Consider the following 21,909-nt stretch of genomic DNA (forward strand, 5'->3'; position numbering starts at 1 on the left):
TGTTATTGTGGAGACGTTGAACAGGATTTTTCTCCCAGAGCTCAGGAGAAAGGCCAGGCATCACTTCGGCATCTCTATTGCCCCCGAGTGACGAGGAGCTGCAGAATCCAGTCTAGAAAAACAAGAGGGGTTTTAAACACCTTGCATCTTATACCTCTTTGGAAAACACTGTAAATCTCTAAAGACTGATGCAAGGTGATCCAGGCCCACTGGGGTGTTTCTGTGTGGAGTTTGCATGTTCTCCCTGTGTCTGCATGGGTTCTCTCTGGGTACTCCGGCTTCCTCCCACTGTCCAAACGCATGCTTGTTAGGTTAATTGGTGATTCTAAATAAAAGACAGATTTTGTATCATATTTAACCATATCCCTTGATATGATAGGGATTTTTTTTAGTTCTGCGCTCTTGACTACACTGTGGGTTTCACATTACTTTCCACACAACATTTTTCCACCCACGTGTGGAGGTATACGTTTGCCAGAATATACATTTAATTTACATTTATTACATTTAATGTTGTAGTGGCCTCTTTAATGCAGTCGTATCATTTTCCTGTACAGATATGTAATCCAGAGCTCGTTTCTCATTATTCGCGCACATTTCTCGGTTCATACTGTGATGCTCTCCATGTGTCTCCTACACGGCACATTACACATTACCCTTTCTAAGAGGAAATAAGTCTGAAATTAATGGAAAAATATACTGGGTGCATAGTTTTTAATGCATCTTATTACACAATATGCGCTCAGTTTACAGAATCATGTACTGATATGGCTAAACTAATGCAGTCTAATACAGTCCGCCAACAATTCTGGCATTAATCACAAAAACCGCTTTGTAGCCATTACATTAATGCCTGAAAACTGTGATAAACCGATCAGCCACAATAATAAAACCACTGACACGTGAAGTGAATAACATTGACCATCTTGTGACAATTCAATGTTCTACTGAGAAACTTTTGGACATGGCATTCGTGTGGATGTTACTTAGACATGTAGCACGTACCTAGACCAGACCAGACACCCCCACCCCATAGCAATGACACTCCTTGGAGCCATCCCCAGCAGGATGCAGCCTGACACAGGTACACACACAAAAACGGTTTAGGAACAACTAAAAAAATCATGAAAAACAGCACAAGGCGTTGACCTGGCCTCCAAATTCACTAGAACCCAAAGGCCCCCACTAACAATATTCTGTTGCCAGACACCATAATGTTATGCCTGATCCGGCACATATAATTCATTATTCAAACTGTACTACTGACTAAAATGAATTCTCTCACATTTCCTCTTTCCACTTAATTAAATGGAATCATTAGTCATTTAATTGATATACTTATCTTTTCTGCAAGTGTCCTCCTTGGTTAATCTAAGCCATGATTTCCATCACCATGGGGAATGAGAAAATTTCCACTGACAAACACAATAATGTCAGATATTGGTAACACACTATAACACACACATGATTCTACCATTCCAACATTTTAAGCTGCCAGCTGTTTAATGTAACATTAACATGGATTGTGTCACTGCTACTGAGAGCCCAGTTCTGCACGGCATTAAACTCATATTTAATATCTTTTGCTGTATTGCATGTTGCATTGTGCATTGCAATCAATACACAAGTCAATATACCGCTGGAAGGTTGATAAATATCATCTTACTGCATAGCAGCCAAAGCAATAATCAATACCACATCCATGTACTCACAGTAAAGAAGGTTACTCTAATAGATGTACAACCACAAAAATATTGATTAAGTTCTAAATCAATATTTCCACCCCCACTTTCTACCACTATCAATGTCACCTCCTCCTGTTTTTGTTTTTTTTCAAACTGCATTAATTGATTTTTCCTGGACACTCATGGGAAGAGCAACGTTGGCATTGATTTGGGGTGATCTGTGACCATCCGCTCAATGGAGGACCGATATTCTTACCTTTTAGCTCCAAGACAAATATTGGCTTTTGTCTTTAGAGCTTAAATACAGTAAAGACGTGGGTTGTGAAACCAGGACAATCCTTAAATGATGCTGAGAGCTGAGGGACACTTCTGAAGGTTCCCGCACGGTTCTGCATTGGTGCTACAGGCAGAACTTTGGAGATGCATATCTACCAGTTGTATGTAAAATACATGGGACAGTTGGAAGCATAGCCTCCTCTTGTCCGTGTTTGTGCTGGTGCTGTCTCCTAATTTGACCCTGCTGTGAAATAGCACAGGTAAAAAGTAGCTACAGTGGTTTTTTTCTTCTGATGCCGCTGTGATTATTCCCTTTCCTGCTCAGGCTCACCTTTTAACCAACCAGCTTTCACTCCGCGCATAGCGTCTGGGATGAGGTGCTTTAGGCTTGTTGGATTCCCATAATCCTTCGCTTTGCGTAGACACAGAATTAGACAAATGCACTCCGACGTGGTACCCCTTCCACATCACATATTGCAGTAAACCGATCCATAGTTAAGATTACTGTTTAGTTCAGGTTATTACGATACAGCTGAGAAATGTTTTCTTTGGGGCAGTCACTTTCAAATCCAGGAATTAGGTCATCATGCGGTGATTCCAACATATTCTGACAAACATATCTCATGATGTTATTGTGAGTCAATAGCATGCACTTTGCTGTTCTCAGTCAGTATTGGAAATTTTCAACAACATCATGAATCAAGAAGATTGATAACAGACAAAAACCTAGCTCAGTGTTGAGCTTGCCTCAGCCTATTCAGCATCCATGGGTCACTTTTACATATGGTGCTTACTTTTGAGTGTCATTGTCCCGACGAGGCAACAACAACACTGTCCAACAACTCCTCAGTCTTATGCAGACTTGTTGCATGTCTGACTCTGCTCTAATCTCTGTTACACCACGTGCCAAACAGTCATGGATCCGAATGCAGTGTTACACAATAAAACTCAACTGCAATGCAACGCTCTACTGCTGCTCTGCAGATCTGTTATTGCCACATCGTTTACAGTCCCTCCCCCTCATTCTCCCAGCGCACTCTGTGGTGTTAGAGACGTCTGAGAGAGGAGGCAGAGCCCCCTGACAGGACTCCTCTGGATCGGCATGTAGCCCCGTTACGGCGCAGCTTGGCGCTCTCTAGATAGGAGCAGTCCACCCTTTCTCTCCCCTGGTGAATCACACATTCCCAATGCCGGAGGTCAACGCCGAGGGAGGACTGCAGCTCCAGACACATTGATGAGTGCGTGAATTATTGCTGTGCTTAATTAGGTGATATATGTCTTTAAGGCCAGCGAAGGCTCTCTGTAACAGAGCTCTCTCCAGAGACACGTATTCATTGCCTGAAAGGTCACCAGCGGGTGGCCGCCGAGCATCATGAGAAAGAAAGTGAGCGAGGTCAAAAGCCTGTGGCCTGGTGCCAATGGAAATACAGGTTTCAGAGAAAGTTACCTGAGATTTAAAATTAATCACACAGGGAAAATTATAACCCGCCTTCTCCTCTGCCTTTTTTTTTTCTTCTTTTCTTCATATTTCTGTCCTCTCTCTCCTTTCCCCCTCCTGCTGTTTCTAGTTACTGGCCTTAAACAGGAGGCCTCACAGAGGGGCTCTGGGATTTTGTTCTCTGCTACATTGTACGTAAGAAACATTTACATTTGATTGACACATAAAATCTTTTGCTATCTCTGCATTAGCTTATCATTTGACGACCCGGGTAAACACAAACCCTCCCCCGTGTGGTGCCTCACTGGTGATAGCAGCCACCATGAACAGCCTCCTCTTCTCAGAGACCGAAAAACATGTGGCACCAGAAGATAAAGAGCCTCACTGGTGAGCTGTTGCTGCGCTGTCAGCTAATGGCTGCCTGCGCCAGGTGAGCATATGGTGAGCATCAGAGCATGTTCACGGTGTTTGATGAAGTCAATGTTTGGATTTTGTCAGCAGTATATTCTTCTTGGCCTCTGTCCCATGGGGCTCCTTCAGACACATATGGAGGTAATTTGTTCAGATTCTTCAGCAGAGAAAGAAAAAAGAGGGAGAAAATGGCCTTGGGATTTTGGGGTTGGAGATCAGTTTGGTTGCAGGGTGGGGGCATAAAGCTTTTGGGGATACAGGTAATCAGGGTTTCTGTGAGGGAAGGCTTTTAAAGAGCTTCAGGTAACATGCTAGCGTGCGTTTGGAGATTTTGTGGAGGTTGCTGTGCTTCGACTGAGTAGAAAAAGTCCCCCCAGTAGAGCTTAATAACACCATCATTTCTTTTATTTTATTTTTCCTATCACATCTTTCCGAGGTGTTGTCAGCATGGCTAAACCAATGGTGGTGTTACTGCAACGACAAACGTTTTGTAATATGCAAAACAGAACATTCTGTATAGGGACAAGTGCCCGAAGCCATAGGAACACCAAATTCTTCAGGATTTTCCTCTGGGACAACGAATAATTACCATAAACAAGAACATACTCAGATCAGCCACAACTTTAAAACCACCTTAATAATATTGTGTAGATCTCCCTTGTGCCTCTTTAACAGTTGTGACTCATCAGAGAATGGACATGGACCTTCTGAGGGTGTCCTGTGGTGTCTGGCAACAGAATTTTGTTAGTGGGGGTCTTTGGGTCCTATGGGTTGAGGGGAGGGGCCTCTGTGGATCATCCCACAGATACTTGATCAGTTTGGGATCTAGTGAATTCAACATGAAAAAACAGTGTTGACCTGGATGCTGTTTTTCATGTTTTTTGAGTTGTTCCTAAATCATTTTTGTGTGTGTGTCTGTGTCAGGCTGCATCCTGTTGGGGATGGCTGCTGCCATCAAGGAGTGTCATTGCTATGGGGTGCCTGGTCTGGTCTGGAAAAGGCCAGGCAACAGGATCACGGAAAATATGAAAATCAACTGTAACATTCCACATATATTTGTTTGCTGTCTTGTGTAAGAATGAGTTTGATTGTGTTGCATGAGAAAAGCTGTGGACTGCCCAAAATGAAATGGATTATTTTCTTGGGAACATAAATTGCACATTTAGTGGCAATCTGGCCTGTAGATCTTCTCTAATCCTAAAATCTTTCATATTCTTTGTCCCCTGCAGCTAAAACATATCACACTGGAAATGGACCTCAATGGGAGGCAAGAGACACGGCAGATAAAATGTAAAGCTAGTTCTCAGGACCCCACAAAGCAAAAACAAACAACTGAATTGCCAAAATTAAAAGAGATCTTCCTCTGGGGAACAGGATTCATTGATGTCATGCGATGCAGTGTTATGTGTGCAACAAGAAACTGATTTAAAAACAAAACTCTCTAATCATCAAACTAAAAAGGTAGTCATTTAAATCTATAATAAAAGGATGACCTATTTTTGAAGCCAGAGGAAAATGACTCATCCTCTGGGGAGCATGAATGTACCAGTTACTTTAGTTTGAAATGCTGTGATCTCGGTAATCTTTTATCCAGATATCAGCTCTTTTATAATACTATTATTGTCCTGTCAGAGTCATCCAAAGAAAAGCAGGCGCTGGAACCAGGTTAGGATTAGGAATGCTCTGAGGAACACGAATACCCCAGAAAAATAAAAGTTTACACTAACTGTTTTCCAGAAATTGTGATCTGGTGCTTACAGAGAAACTGTTTGATGACGAATAGATTGGCCAACAGCCACCGTCCCTAGGTCCTGTCGCCGGCGATAACATAAAAAAACACCAAGAAAAGGTAATGCTTCTATTGTGTGGCTTTCATTAACAACAAGAAATATCCCACATGACATGGACTCTGATAACCTTCAGGAAGGACTCAAACTCAACAAAATGTCATGCTTACATTCCGAGCCCTAATCACACTTTACACGCCGTGTCCGTTTGACGGTTTCAGGCAGAGACTCTCGTTCAGTGCAGCCCCGTCTCCATATCTGCTCTAAGAAAGGTTGTGACGGCACAACTCTGGCCTCCCTCTTAATGTTTACATTCTCCAGACACAGGGGAGGACGGAGAGAGAGAGAGAGACATACACAGGCAGTAAGAGAATTACTTACAGCTGCAGCACTGAAACCAAAAGTCCTCCATGACCAAGAGCTCCTGGGCACGGACACAACATATTATGGTTATGGCTCCGAGTGCTTTTTACGAGGGGCGTTTTCATGTGTTGTGAGAATGGGAGAATAAGGGGCAGATAAGGGTGACTTGCATAATATGTTAAAGACCCGCAGCTTTTTAACTTCCTATTTTCTCCAAAGTGTAATCAAGTCTAACACTGAGAAGCTCTGGGTGTTTCATTTCTGCTTGGCACCGTGCGTGCCATGAGCTAAGAAAAGAAAAAGTTGGAGAGCTTGGCACAACTCAAAAGCAGAGGTCTCCTATGGGAGCTAGCCATCATCATCATCATCATCATCAGTTCTGTGAATAAGAAAAACATGCCCGGTGGAGCTGTAATGAGGTCACTTATCAGCCAGGGCATTTGGAGGGTGTGCCACGCTTCCTCCTAGCATCCCTCCATCTGTCAGGGAGAGGACAAATGACCCCAGCAACTGCTGCCAATAATGTCATGTGGCTTCAGACTCTATGACAGGCCGAACACTCCATCAGAATGAACCAGATCACACTTACTTTTTCTTCTCACAGCTTTTAATTTGAATCCTCACTGAATAATTATTGCTGTTCTTCCCTGATAATTAGAAAAAAAAAATCCCAAAGGAGCAGCCAAAAACTCTGAGGATACCCTCTGAACTCTGTGTGAGCAGTGTGATGTGATTCCAGGATGAGAAAACATGTCAGTTAACCGATGACAGTCGCAGCTGACAACCATCTCAGCAAAGATGGCGGTTCAAGTGTTTTTTGTGTGTGTGTGTGAAAGACAGAGACAAGAAAGAGAGATCACTTCAGAGCGACCACAACAGTGCCGCCGAGTTCATGAAAAGAATTTGTAAATCACACGGGGTAATTGCTTCACGAGAAATAGAGGTTAAACTGCGGTGGGAAAACACAACAACATTTTTCTTTTCTCTCCCCGGACCACATGAAAAGGATTCCGATATTTCAGTGCTAAGAAGTGCTGATCAAGAAAGCCTCTTTGAATCACATCCAGGAAACAAGTCCATACTTAAATGTGGAAAAAACAAACAAGAAAACAATCACTGGTGGACAGTAAAAACACACTCAGCGAGCAGTCTCTATCACTTCCAGTTAAAGCCGACGATATCTCGAAGGAGATCTTTCACTCCTGGGGGTTTAATGGGACGTGTCCGGTTCACAGATATAAACACTGTGTCAAGCTTTCAGCAGTGGATGTGTTTGCATTTGTTGAACAGACAAGGCTACACTGCCATGTTTGGTAGCAGAGGAGATGTTCCACCTTCGCAGTCGCTGAGATCAAACTCTCTCCATGCAGATGGAGATGAATGTGCTCAGGGGAGCATAACAAATTAGAAAAATAGTATCTACCAAAAGCAACACACACCCTGTAGGGTGTAATGTGTAGCAGTCAAAGAAGATGAAAATAGCTCCTTGAAGTGCAGAATGAAAAATGCAATCATCAAAATTACTGGGGATCGCGATAGACTGGCGACCTGTCCAGGGTGTACCTCACCTCTCGCCCGATGACAGCTGGGATAGGCTCCAGCCCCCCAGCGACCCTTCACAGGACAAGCACTTACAGAAGGTGAATGAATGAATGAGTTGCTGGGGATCATCCACCGAGGGCCATGGCAATCCAAGAATTAGATTTTTGAAATCATCACCTCATAACAAAAACGGCAACCCTATGGTGAGTTAAGCAATGAGGTCACCAAAGGAGTAAGCTTCATTTCATCCTCTAGGGACCATTAATGTATTTGTTTGGCGTATGTGATCTCTTTTTTCTTATCCTAAACACATCAAGAGATTTCCCTCATTGCATCAAATGTGATTCTCACTGGCGCTCAGGTAAATGTCAGTGGAGCATTAAAGGTATTGAGTTACAGGACTTGCTGATGTAGTGACATTTAACTGGATAAATGAGCGTAGGTGCAAGACGAAAAGTAATTTGCCAGAGTTATTGGGGTTTGTCCACTGCATCCAAGGGTACCTCGAGACAATCAGACCTTCCATTAAATCAGTGGCGAGCTATATAATGACATAACCGAAGGAGGAGTAGGTCTGATCCGCTGGGGACCATTACTGTTTTTCATTCTCAATCCACTAAATAACTGTTGAGATGTGTAATTCCGGGCCAAAGCAGGAGACCTATTGACCAACGATGCCCAACTCAACAGGGTGTAGTCTTGTAATAAATTAAGATTCGGGAAGCAGTCACAATAGTGCGTCATTCCGGGAAAGGTCAGCCTATGTGACGCAGGCGGAGGTAAATACTAAAAAAAGCATGCTATTATGCACACATTAGCAGTCCTAATCAGATATCTTGGGTATCCTGAGACAATCCATGAATTCATCATTGTCAAACAACTACAATGGCAACCCTAAATGGAACACATGTAGGTTTCATCCTCTAGGGACCATTAATGTATTTTAATGTCAGTAATCAAACAACTGTTGAGATATTTCATTTTGGACCAGCGCTGTGATTCTCAGAGTCGGATAGCACGACTAAAAATAATATCTACCACAGTGGAGACACACACTCTGCAGGGTGTAGTCTTGTTCCCAATTAAGACACTGGAAACAGTAATTTAGGAGCAGTCATAACACAAGGCAGCGTCAACCCTGGCGCGCTCATATAAATGAAACACATTTAGCAGTTTATTAAACTAATCAGCTCTAATCTCCCTCTGGGCACTGTGCCTGATCCACGGTCAAATCAATCAGCTTAGGATACCATGTGAACGCACCGGCCCAAAACTTTAAATAACACGGTGCAACCTGCGGATGGCCTATATACATTTGGTGGAGACAAAGCGGTCTGTAAGGATAACACGGGACTGCGCTGGGAAATTACACAGCTTGAGAACGTAATTTGCCACTCCGGCATAGTTTCTGTGTGGAGTCTATATTATTCCAGAGGGCCATTGGGAGAGGGGTTAAAGACTGGAATGTACACTATTTCCCCACAGGAAGCCACATATGGAAGTCTAGCATCACCCCACGCCCAAGTCTCTCCATCACACGCACTGTTGGCAGGCGGCTGAATTATAGAACAAGAGTCTGAAATTTTCATTCTCTCATGTGTGGCACGGAGGATTAAATAAACATCACAACATCAACACGCTCTTGATCTTTTCTTTTGTTTTATTAAAGACATTTTTATCTTTGATACGTCTTACAGTTTTCATTGTACAAAGTTTCACGACATTACAAAAATACTGAAAGGGATTTTTTTTTTTTTTACATATAAAATGTATTAAGTCTGCTTTGAGAGCTCTGTTTTCTTTTTAACATATATTCACAAGTTGTCAACTTTACTGGATGGCATTTGCGAAGCGTTGCCTCTACGAGCAGCATGTTTTACATTTACACAGGTCTTGACACAAAGTCATAGTGGACATTTCTCCAAAACATGTACAGCACTATACAATGTATTGTAGCACCTACCACTTTCTGATGCTGTATATATTGTACACTACTAATAAATGTATGAAGTATAAACTCTGCGTCAGATCAAAGTTTGACTCAGTAATGTAAAACTGAGGACAATGCTTTCAGTCAGTGGTTTTATCATTATAATTTTTTGCTAAAGAGTTAATCACATTGAAATCATACAAACATATTAGCATCATTATAACTTGTTTGTGTTTTATAATGCAGAGCCTCATCCCAGCTCTATTGTAATACTGAGTTATTAAGCATTTACAATGTGCCACAATACTGTCTACACTTTTAATAAATTGTGCCTTGGAGCTGGTAGGCTATTGTAGGTAACTGCGCTAGGAGGCCACTATCTTTGTTTAAATATGCCTGCTTAGCATACAAAATATCACAGGATTTCTCAGCGATGCGGATCATGATTATGATCAGGACGCGTACTGGACACGATGCCCTTTTTCCACATCTCCAGTTACATGTCTCTGTTGAAGCAGGTGCCTGCTCTCTCTGGCTGGAGAGAGGCACATTTGTAGGCTATAAACTCTGAAATATATAACCTTGACATTACGACTGGCAAGCTCACAGAAAGGCCTCACCCAAACACACACGGAGAAAAAACACACGAGCATACAACCAAAAACACACCCGACACACTCTCTCTCTCCCTCACACACACAGACACTCTGACCTAACACTTGTGAGCACCCGTCTGGTACATATAACAGACAGTCATTTCATTAAATGGCTCAGTGGGGGCTCGTCCTAGCCAGCAGAAAGAGGCCCTCATCCAAAACACACACCTTCACTGTACGTTCCAGCTAACTTAGGTGGCCCTTCTAAGGAACATTATGCATATAATTATAGTTTACAAAGGCTTACAAAGCTTTTCAAAAGCTTCACTTCATGGTCATTCAAGTGGTGACAAACAGTAAAAGTTTAGCTAAAACAGTGCTATTAATCACACATACAATGTTCGTAAAAAAAAAAAAAAAAACTAACATCCTTCCTGGCATTAAGGAATTTGTTTTCTTGTCATGATTTGTTAGTCACACAGTGAGTGAGTGGCAGGTATATGAGCATAATCCCCATGCTGGATGCAGCTGAGAGGAGAGAGCAGCTGCCATTTCTAAGTTTTTATTTCTGACTCTTTGTCCATGAAAAGGCCTTAACAGTGGAGAATCTCCAGTGATCTTCAAAACAGAATACAGGGGACCAATATCCCTTGCATCAGAAAAAGAAGGGTGTCTCTTTTTTTCCACATTAAAATGTCTTGTGAAACTGAAGGAAAAGATGAAATTTTCCCATTGAGACAGCGTAACTTGCTTCACTGTTTTTCCGTAGCTTCTTGTCATCCACTGAGATATTCCATTTCCGTCTGTATTTTTCAGACTGCCGGAGTTCATTTCATCCAGTACTGAGTAGTGGTAGTGTTTTAAAAAAGGCACAGGTCAGGGTTATATACAGTCGGTTTGCAGCCTTCTCTATGCCATAATGAGAGGGTTGCTCCGCTCTCTGATGTCTACCACAGGTACATGATCTTTCTTCACTGGGGTTGGAGACAATGTAGAACGTCTTCCTTTCAGTTTGAACAAGTCTGACACAAAGAACACCTGTGGAGGGCACAGAGAGGAATCGCTTTGAACATTTGAACAAAATTGTTGGTGGTACATCCAAAATCAGAAATGAACAACAAAGAAACCTGTCTTGGAGAGGAGGTATTTTGACAAATTCAACAAAAACACTGCAGCTAAGTAACAATGCAAAATACTAAATATTAGACAATGCACGTAAATTGATTATTATATCTCCAACAAATTGAATCAAAAGGTACATTTTATGTATTTGTTCATTTCTCTTCCTGTCCTTTAATGACACAGTGTGGAGTTCCTCAGGGTTCTATATTAGGTCCCCTTTTGTTTTATACTTCTGTTTTTCCACATACAAGCACCCTTTCTACAAAGAATTTATAAGACACAGACTTACCATCTTCAAATAGAAAAAAAAGCATTATTCATGGTTTTATTTTCTCATATGTTGATTCTCAAAACATTTAGTTATTATGTCTTAGGTATAGTGATTACGTTTGTCTCTAGCCCTAAGCAGATTATTAAAGACACAGAACAGTTTAGGCCTTTTTATTTATTTTACAAACAACTGTCTCTAACCCAGCTTATCATCTCTGTACAGTCTATGTTTTGAAATGTTTACGATTACACTACAACCACTCACTATGCAGTAGGCCACCAGGGCTCCCTGTACAAATCCAGCCAAGACATCAGTGGGGTGATGCTTGTGATCAGAGACACGGGACAAGCCAGTGTAGAAGGACATCATAATGAGGGTGAACTGGGTCAAAGGGCGCAGCAGGCGGGCTCCATGCCAAGTGAAACGAGACTGCAGGTAAAACTGGACAAATTACAGAGTGTTAGTATTTAGAAATGGCAGAAGCAGAACAAATAAGTGGGCATGTTAAAAAATTCAGCAACTCACCACCAGATAAAGCATGGTGTACATGGAGAATGATGCATGTCCAGAGAAGAAGGACTTCCTGAGGAGAATAGATGACAGTATTTTACCACACTTTCATGTCTGTAGAGTATGTTTATCTTATGTACTATTAGTATATGTCATGAAAGTTTTGGTGATATTTTGCGCTATTTCACATTTGTTACAATACCTGGCCTCTTGAACTTTGCTCTCTGGCCCCTGACAATGGTAATCAGTGATATAGCCTAGAGAGCAGTTGATAGTGGAGAAGTCAGGTTTGCACACATCGAGGAAGTGGGGGCGCATGCGACCCACTGACACTTTAGCAATGTCAGTGAAGGACTGGCTGATGGCACAGCCGAATACGAACACTCCAACTTGCTTGTAGAGAGCAGAAATGTAGGGGTTCCCCACAAAAGACTTGGATCCCTCGTTCAGAAAGTAGATCCTGTAGCTCTCCCCAATTATGATCTGAGGGGACAGAAGTGAAGACGGCGTCAGTGAGTAATTTGCAACAATGATCCAGCACCATAATTCACCGTCTTTTCTAAGTACTTCATTCAGATCTCCTGAGTGCTCAGTGAAAACGTGTTGAGCGTGAGAGAGCCAAACTATTTCATGAGGAATGAAGCAGCAGTTTGAAACTATGTTAGTTGTGCTGAGGATTTTCTTACAATAAAGTATGATGCTCATATTTCATGTGTAATTTAATACGCAATACAAGGTTTGTGGTTTGTTAACTGAATAAAATTTTGCACTGGTAATCTTGCCTTGCAAGCATTTCCACCACTTAAGGCTTTCCTGGTCATTCCCTTTTTAATATCAGTAATACTGTAAAAGTGAATGCAGAATTTTCTTCAGGACAGTCAGCAGCATTGTAAAAGGGATGTAAGGGTCTAAAATGGTTCAGGAACGTGCTCTAAAGTTTGTGCAAACTTCACAGGGGTACAAAGAAATTCCCTCGAAAATGAATGTCATTCTTTGATTAGAAAAAAATAAGGGACCAAAACAACAGTTTTCCAAAATTAATGCATTTTTGTGACAGTCAAATGAGAATGCAGTGATTTCTTCTGAAGTGGTTTCAAAGGGGCTATTTTGTAGTTGAATGTGTTTACCAGTGCCATTTTACTTCTTAGAGAAAACACTAAGACGACGTGGGAGGCAACTCAAACTGTCCAGCATGTATAGTTTTCTGTAAGTGTGTAAATAAACCACCGTCTAAAACCAACGACTGACGAGCAAGACGCACTTAGAAAGGGGAGGTGGATAGCCATAACACAAAACAGCTGTTCAAGCTCAATAACGCCTTCCCAACACCCCTCCACATCCCCTGTTGTCGCAGCAGCTCACAAATGAAACACTGAAAGGGGTGGGTGAGTAAGTGAATGAGTGAGAGAGATAGAGCGAGAGAGAGAGAGAGAGAGAGAAAGAGAGAGAGAAAGAGAGAAAGAGAGAAAGAGAGAAAGAAAGAAAGAGAGAAAGAGAAAGAATGGCAGTACAGGAAGGGAGGGGATTAAAAGCAAAAAAGTAAAAGTATGCAAAAAAAGAAAGGAGGACAAGATGAGTGCAAAGGAGGGACAAACGTGGAAGGTGAGAGGAGGAATGAGTATCAGAGAGGGAGGGAGAGTAGGAGAGGAGTGTGTGGGGGGGGGCACTGCTGGTTCCAATCAGGAGAAATGCTGAGCTAAGCGACGTGTCTGATTCTGGTGGCCAGACTCCACGAGGCGCACATCGGGGGCACGTTTGTTTTTCACGGTGCTGGCTGTCTCACTGAAACGGCTCCGATTTCACAAGGGATGTCTGGCTGTTTTCATGTTAGTATCTCGGTTTCATCAGACATTCTTTCAGGGGGCGCAGAAATAAGTCCCATTCTGGGAAACACTCTGTGTGGAGGGATAGCCCTCGAGAAGATTTAACAAGCTGATAGAGTAAGTTGTTTCCACCATCCAGGCCTTTAGAGCCAGCTCGATACAGTCCTGCTGCTTTCATGGGAAGGGGGGGGGGGGGGGGGGGGGGGGGGTGGCACATCTGGTTCCCCTTCTGTCAGAGATTTAACTATGTGAATAGAGTAAATGGTATTGTAGTTTACGTAGCTGTTGAACTGAAACCTCAGAGATTTTCGGTGAGGCAAAGATGCTGATTTGTGTCTCACGTCAGCAGTCTTGTATTTCCAAAATGACGCTAGAATTGTACCCATTTCTTGAATGAAAACCAACATTAATCTTGTGTTTCTCACCCTTATTCCGGGGGTAATGAAGCATTAAATGACCTACTGTTATTGTTTTCTGGTCCAGAAATCACAAAGGTTGGCTAGAGCACCCCAGGGGGGTAAAGATGGATTTTAAAGTCATGTTGTGCCAGGGGAAAATGAGATATCTGGCAGAGGATTCTTGTTGGGGGCCCTTACCACAATTCCACCCCAACAATTACAGTATTTAACCAAACAACCATTGCGTCAACCATAATTACACAGCCAGGACTCTTTCTCACCAGGAAAATCCCAGTGACCCCAAGACAGTCTGCTACGGTGGCTACAGATCATATGATGAAACCCAAAGCCATCAGGCAAGGCACTGTTAGTCTGCCAGGTGACAACTACTCATGCTATAGTAGTGCTGGACACCACAGTAAACTACTAGACAGCCCACTTTATGACGTCTGCCTATTTAATGTTCTAAGAATGTAATATGTCAATGCATACAAATGACATACCTATGGTAGCCGATGTATGCTACTACAGTGTGAGTGTTTTGTCGGCAGTAGCTAGTTGGTTGCTAAGCTGTTGCTAGGCTGTTAGCACTACATATAATGTGCCTACAAGAGGTCGCCACACAGTTGCTATGGCTTTTGTGGTGACTTTCCGAGTTTAAGTAGGATTCTAAGTGGTTGTTAAGCATTCTAAAGTAGTTGCTAAGGAGTTGCAGTCCGGTTTAAAAAATTCGGTTTAAATTTTTTCAAGACTGGTAGAAGCAAATCTAGACAGTCAGATTAATCCAGAATATAAAACCTTCTGTAGGACGAAGGGCAGCAGAAGTTGCCCTTCAGGATATACGCATGATAATTTGAGGTCAGGGCTCAGAAGTGTTTTATGTGTAACTTAAAACTAACAGACAGTAATAAAATGAACAAGCACCGGAAAACGTGATTTGCAAAAAGCACTTGCTGTTGCAGCTATCGGTTTAAGTCTGCTAGCCATTATGAGGCTGTGTAGACAGACAGCTTTGCTCAGAACAGAAGCATGTCTGCAAAAGGTCTGGAGCAGAAGCATTTGGGATGATTGTTTATCTCAGGTTTTCTCCTAGGAGACTGCAACAAACTACTCAACTACTTTAAGTGCCTTAATCAACTAAGTCATCTTAAACCCCCAGGAGAAAGCCTTGAGCAAATGCTGTTGACTGGTTGTTATCTTAGATGTGCTGAAACCAATAACAGGGCCTGATAGTACAGGTATAGAGAGCAGTTGTTGCACTTATCATGAAGGATAATCTCAGTTTATACCCACAACTGTCAGATAATGCTCAGTGATGGCAAGCGCCTTGGTGTACGTCTTATTACATTCAGTAGGTTGACAGTTAATATGTGTGGTTTGAGTTGCAGGAAAACCAACATTTGTAATTAATGTTTACAATTTAATGATTGCAATATTAAATACATGCTGGAACAGTTGCTATTATCGTAAACAGATAAGACTTGAGAAAAACTAGGATGAGTATGTGGTGAACATCTTGTGCAGTTTTAGGGTGTTGCTAGTAATCGTGAAGGTTCCTGAAACATATGAAGTGATGATGACATTAGTGATCAGAGTGAGGGTGACTTACAGAGAGGATGGTGATTAGAATGCCAGCAGCGCTAAGCACACCGTCGCTAATGGTGTCTCCTTTTTTTGCCGGGTACTTGATGGACTCGTCATCGCAGTAAAACCCTCTACGGTAAGGCTGAACAGCGCTGGTCTCAATGACCAAGAAAGGCAGGCCGGCTAGTGTGAAAAAGCAGTGAGCAGACACAGAGAGGAAGAGGGGGGTGGGGGTGGGTGTAGGAGAGAGATGGAGGTGGTGGGTTAATGATATGCAAATTACAGAGGTCGTGGGTAAAAGCAAGAGGCAACAAGGGAACATCTGGGACTGGCTCGGTTCATTCTGTGGCTGTTATCTGTGACCAATCAAGAAATGACTCCAGCTTTGTTTAATATTCACAATTACAGGGTAATTACTTTCTGAGCAGGTAGGACCATACACACGTATCTTTTAGTCTCTTAACTGCAAATCATATGCTTTACTCATGGGCATATCCCAAAGGACACCATGTTGCTTTTTAGACCGATATCTATCTCTCCAGGCAATTGTTCTGAATCATTTTTAAGCAGAAATTCTAAAAATAAAATGATCAGTGCTTCCCATTTTCTACAACCTTTAAGTGAGTGTCTTTGGGTTTTAAAATAATAGGCTAGGACAGATTTTTGCTTGTATTTCTAATTTTTTTTTTATATTTTACCAAATAAATAACTTTAATTACTCTAATTTAGAGCATTGTAGACATTTGAATCTCTATTGTAATATACTATTTGGTATTTTTACTTGATGAGTTCCCCGTTTTTTACAGTGGTGAAATAAATTGCTGCCTGAAGGACACTAATTTGAAACGCTAATGGTAATATGCTGCGGAAAATTACTGGGTTTAATGGACAGTATACATGATTCACAGTCAATGAGACAAAGCCAATTAGATTCTGTGTGCACGTCCCCGTTTGAACCAGTCATATCTTTTGAGGTGTCACCAGCCAACCACTGATGAACTGAGAGTGTCCCGACGTGCTTTCTCGTTCTCTTGCTTCACCACACCAGGACTTACTGAGACCACGGGCACAGTGGCGCCCACTGCTGTGAGCACGGTGGTGGACACTGTGCTCTTCTTGTAGGGCAGCTTGATGCTGTCGTCGTTGCAGAAGAATCCTCTCTGGTACGGTGGGAAGGGGGATTTGTGCAAAAACACAGCAACGAGCATAACTGTGTGTTTGGACAGATACATGAGTGCAGGTGAGACACATTTTTAGATGAACGGTTGTGTCAATACACCCAAAAAAAGGAAAATCACATAAAACATTTGGAATTCCCAGAAGATACAGTTATAGTAGGAAACTGTATTCATCAAATCCCATTGTTCAAACAGAAACTGAAATAAAAAACACTTTAAATAAATCAAAGCCACATCATTGCTCCAGACTTACTCTAAGTAAACCTTCTATGCTGAAAAAAAGCTTCATACGATCAAGTTACATTTGAAGGGTAAGATGTGTCATGTTCTTAAGAGACACCAATGCTGCCAACTGAAAAAAGCACACACTTCCTTTCTTTCCTGCTGAGGCTTTCAAGTACACTTAAAAAGCCCCCCTTTAAGATGCCTTGGGGTTGTTGGTGTCTGATCGATTTAGTGTAGTTTGCAACTTAAAGTGGCAAAAAGATCTTATTTATCTCCTGACAACAAACAGAAAGTTGGTGCAACTAAGATGCGAGCCATACTTGACAGCGTATTTTCTCCATTTGCTAAAAAGACTTCAGTGGAGGGCTTTGATATTTGAGGGTGGACGTGATACCCAGGAGAGGCCTCAAATCTCTTGACAGAATTTGGAAAACACTCCTTCAAATGACTTCAAAGCGACATTCAGCTTTCAAGTCGCTCTTTGAATAATTACGCGATCTGCCGATACAAAGAAAAACAAGCGTAAAGGTGGTGGTGGTGGTGGGGGATGATTTCTGAAGCCAAATGTCAACACATGTTTCAGTTGCTGTTGAGCCCCTCAGCCCCTTACATCCACACACACGCAGCTGACTTTGGTCTTTGAAAGTCCAGCTGGGTTGAGCTCAGGTTACAGACAGATCTCTGGGTCTGTGGGAACTCAAGAACGCCAGTCTTCCCTCCACATTCAGCAGGATTCACGTTATTAACTCTCGCTTTCATTCTGGTTCTTCAAACAAATACCTGGACGGCCGTACGTTCTGCTCCAGTGCTGGTGAACAAGTAGGCGTAAGGTGGGACGTCTTAACAGTACCGTAACTGTAAAAATATACAACACGTAAAAATACCTAAATGTCTGATGACCCTTTCAGTTTGCATAATCTGGCTGTGAACAGAATATCACAGGCCATCCAAACTGCTGACATAAAGCACAAAAAAAAACACACAGGGTGGAAAGTACTAGATGTGAAACACACTCCAGCCGCCTTTGAACACATTTACAGACAGGCCAAAGGGTTAGAGGTGGAAGTGCACAGACTAATAGAGACAGACGGACAGGTGGCAAACGGTCTGATAAAATAAGGGAAACCCTGCACCGGGTCAAGTGCTTCAAGCGGCTGACTGGAAAGAAACAAAAAACACCACCACAGCCAGACAGTCCTAGTCTGGTCCTACTTTCCAGACATTCAAATGGATTTTTCTTCCCCTGCTCAGCCCTCCGACCCCTCTCATCCATCGACACAGTGCAGCATCAGCAGTGAGCAAAGCATCTTGGGATTTTCCCCTCCTACCCTCTTCCTCCCTTCCCGCATCTCGAGGGGGCAGAAAGGGGGGGGGAGTGCGTCCTCTCTCGTTCTGCCAACAACAACACCAGTCAGCAGGCGTGTGTTTATGTCTTTTGCATTAGTTCAACCCAAAGACAACAGAAACAAACAAAATGGTCAGAGAGTGAATTATTTTTTTTTTTTTTCGGCTCCTAATGTCAACATCAGGTGCCTTGTATCTGGTTTCTGCCCTAAAGCAGCTGAGGAGTCTAGACTTATAACAAGCACTGTAAACGAAAAATGATGATGATTTTTCAGCACGAGCTGTAACTGAGCGCCGTCTGATGTCAAAACAGAAAACTTATTATTAAGATCTGGCAGTTCCACGTAGCTGCCGTTTATGGAAACTAGAATCAGTGCATAAGCCTCACGCTGAATTAAATCCCCACCATATTCTGGAGGCCTACACCAAAACTCCAAGTGTGACTATTAAAACAAACAGACATCACATTTTCCACTTGCAGGGATCCCTCACTGTCTGGAGTAGGAATGTATACGTACATGTCTGAGGTAGCTGTGGCGTATACACAGATGCAGTTGTTTTTACTTGCAGCAGCCCCCCCACACAGCCTGTCAGCAAAACTTAGTCCTAGTTCCACTGCATGAGAGAAACTCCTGCTAGGTTTTGATGAAAGAATCACCTCTCTTCCTTATTATGTGAATTAGTTGTACAGTGTGTCAGGATTTGCCATTTTCACTGTCTCAGGAGTAAGATCTGTGACGGGAAAGCACACGCAAGCTCATGTTTAACAGTTTTTCAAGAGAAAGTGCAGCTAAGTGACTAACATTTGGATACTTTCAGTTTCAATATTACTTTCTAAGACACTGTCATTAGCACAACTCACTACCAATTAGAAAACAACCAGTCTTTGAATGAGGCTTTAAAAACAGAAAATTAAAAAGTAGACACTGGCGTAGCTGAGTGACCGTCAACCTTCAGTGCTGTAGTTGGGTGAAAGCACGTGAAAACGTCATTATGCGATTAACTGGAAGGAGTGAAAGCCACCTGCCACAGCTTAGTGTAAACTGAACCTGATCACCTCACCAGGGGTGAGAGCCATTTTAGTGGAGATCCAGTTCCAGTCAACACTGAATCAGGGTGACGTTCGCCTCCAGCCTACTGACTAATGTTATCTTTACTGGATCGTTTACGGGGAGCTCGCAAACCGGAACGCATGGGAGAGCAAGAGGGCGATATCCCTGGATGCTGTTACACTAGAACTGCAATCAGTGTGTGATACTGGAGCAGAAGTGGTGATTTACCAGCCCTGGCCCACCATTTCCTCCTTGTGGTCGCTCCATTTAAACCACATCTTCAAAAGGAAAGGCACTGCTGGTTTGTTGACAAGTTTCTCTGCGGGATGATATGTACACACAGAACAAATCATGGGGATTTACCCTCCACAGAGACCAAAACTAGACTAAAACTAAATATAGCCTGTCAGAAAAAAGCCTGTTTATACTGTAAACCCTTCATAACATTGTTAACAATAGCTAGAGTGCTGCTTTTCCCGTGCGGTTGCTATTTTATAGTCGCACACTGCTGTGCTGTTTGCAATCATGACTTTACACTAATTTTCCACATAACAACACATTGAAAACATATGCTTGGAAGAAAATAAATGAGTGGCATGAGCGCCACTGACTTGCAAACCTTTTCTCGGACTTTTGCATTTGGTGTAAACACGGTTCATCCACTGTAACAAGTTTAAAGCACCCTCTGCTGAACATTTTTAGACCAGATCTGATCTGAACACACTCACACAGCTCTGACCTCTTCACCACTTCCCTTAATTACGCCACACACTCAAACACATTATGCCAGATGTTGAGATCTGAAGAATTCCTGCAGCTGTGGAATGCGTGCCATTCTGGGAAATATAATGAGCAGTCAAAGCAGAGGTCCACACAGGTGTGGCTGGAGACCAAAGAAATGTATCCCTCCTGGAGCAATTTATTCTTCAGTTTCCCCTTTGCCAGCACATTTTTTTGGGGTGGACAGAGAAAAACAGAGTTCCACTGGATAAGCTAATGTATATGGAAAATATGTAGCTTAATAGCTTTAGGAGCTAAATGTGCAGCAACTAACTTGTTGCTTTAGTAAAGTTGAAGCTGTTCTTTTAAATTATTATTATTATTATTATCATTTAAATATTTCAATGCAAGTTTTTATGCTTGTTTACTCAATGGAAATTAATGAATGTACATTTTCTTTAGCAAAATGCGCATTTATAGAACGGTTAGCTAAATTAGCTAACCCTATCAGGACAATATAAACATAAATGAACTTCATTTTAATTACATGTCATAATAAAAACAAAATAATATTTAAATAAACATATAAATAAATAACCCTAACCCTCATATAATTTTCTTCTTTTTTTTTTTTTTACGAAAACTGGTTTGGCAGTTAAGGACAAATTTAGAAAGAAACAATGTCAAGTCTTATAAGTAACTTAAAGACGATATTACAGTAATGACACATAAAAAACACACATAAGCCATAAATTCGCAGTCAAACGGCGCCACAATAACAATATAATAGCAGTGTTATTCATGTTATTGATAATATTAAGTGTGGCAGAGGACTCGTACCTAAAAACAAGCAGAACAGGTCCACTCCGACCAGCAACTTTCTCCTGCTGTGGTCTTTGCAGTTATTGTTGTTCAGTGAACTCCCGCCGTTCCTCGTCTCGGCTGCCATCGTTTTCTCATAAATCAAACAGCGTTGCATTTAAAAAGTTTTACGTGTTTCTGGTAAACTCGAACAAATATCTAATAGCTAAAAATCTTCAGCGTCTACTACACGAGTCTAGCGGTTCTACGTGAATCCCGAGGAGGAGTAGTCGTGTGGGTCGGTTTCCTGTCACCAATCGCAGCTCGCTACTTCTGACCATCCTTTACTCCTTTGCGTCGGGGTAGTCCAGTCCTGTGAATGCCTCTCTTCCAAGAAAGACCCTCCTCCTCTCCCTCCTCCGGCTCCTCCGGCTCCTCCTCTTTCAATTAATGCCATATGTTCCTTCCTCACTCACCTCTCAGTGCTGGAGGATGTCTGAACCCAGCAGCACTAACAAGGGGGATTCCACAAAGTAAACTGAAAGAACATTTCCCAGGTTACAGAGCTGTGTGATTTACTTATATAAGGTCCAGATTTGCACAGTTTTTCATTAAATACCACAAAGTTTTTATGGAAAACCCCTGAATAATTCACAACACAGTTTTAAGATCTGAGTCAAACAAGTTTCACCCCAGTTGACACCAAGAGACCGGAGTCTCTGGACATTATTGGGTCTTTAGCATACAGTCTATGGTCTTTACAGAACCATTAATTCAGTCCCAAGTATCTGAACTTACACACTGATCAGACATAACATTATGACCATCTTCCTAATATTGTGTAGGTCTCCCT

General features: G+C 42.1%; 1 protein-coding gene across 2 annotated transcripts; it reads right to left on the reverse strand.

Annotated features, from left to right (window-relative positions):
- Window positions 1–7,885: 7,885 nt before the first annotated feature.
- LOC311489320 (phospholipid phosphatase 3-like) lies at window positions 7,886–21,662 on the reverse strand. Of its 2 annotated transcripts, none has more exons than XM_084546347.1 (6): window positions 21,096–21,662; window positions 15,762–15,919; window positions 12,134–12,414; window positions 11,947–12,004; window positions 11,686–11,862; window positions 7,886–11,066 (listed from the first exon to the last, which is right to left on the reverse strand). In XM_084546347.1, the coding sequence occupies exons 1-6, from the start codon at window positions 21,232–21,234 to the stop codon at window positions 10,938–10,940; spliced, it is 942 nt and encodes a 313-aa protein (XP_084402473.1). In that variant the 5' UTR covers window positions 21,235–21,662; the 3' UTR covers window positions 7,886–10,937. The 2 variants fall into 2 exon arrangements, with proteins under 2 accessions (XP_084402473.1, XP_084402474.1); XM_084546348.1 differs by lacking the exon at window positions 15,762–15,919 and adding an exon at window positions 16,792–16,946.
- Window positions 21,663–21,909: the final 247 nt, after the last annotated feature.

Source organism: Chelon labrosus (genome assembly GCF_963514085.1).
Source record: "Chelon labrosus genome assembly, chromosome: 6".
Lineage (NCBI taxonomy): Eukaryota > Metazoa > Chordata > Actinopteri > Mugiliformes > Mugilidae > Chelon > Chelon labrosus.

Coding starts and splice junctions, on each gene's coding strand:
- LOC311489320 (XM_084546347.1), bottom strand. CDS start 21,234: ATGCAACGCTGTTTGATTTATGAGAAAACGATGGCAGCCGAGACGAGG. Junction 12,005..12,133: donor AGCAAAGTTCAAGAGGCCAG/GTATTGTAACAA, acceptor TATTCTCCTCAG/GAAGTCCTTCTTCTCTGGAC. Junction 11,067..11,685: donor CCCTGGTGGCCTACTGCATA/GTGAGTGGTTGT, acceptor TGCCCTCCACAG/GTGTTCTTTGTGTCAGACTT.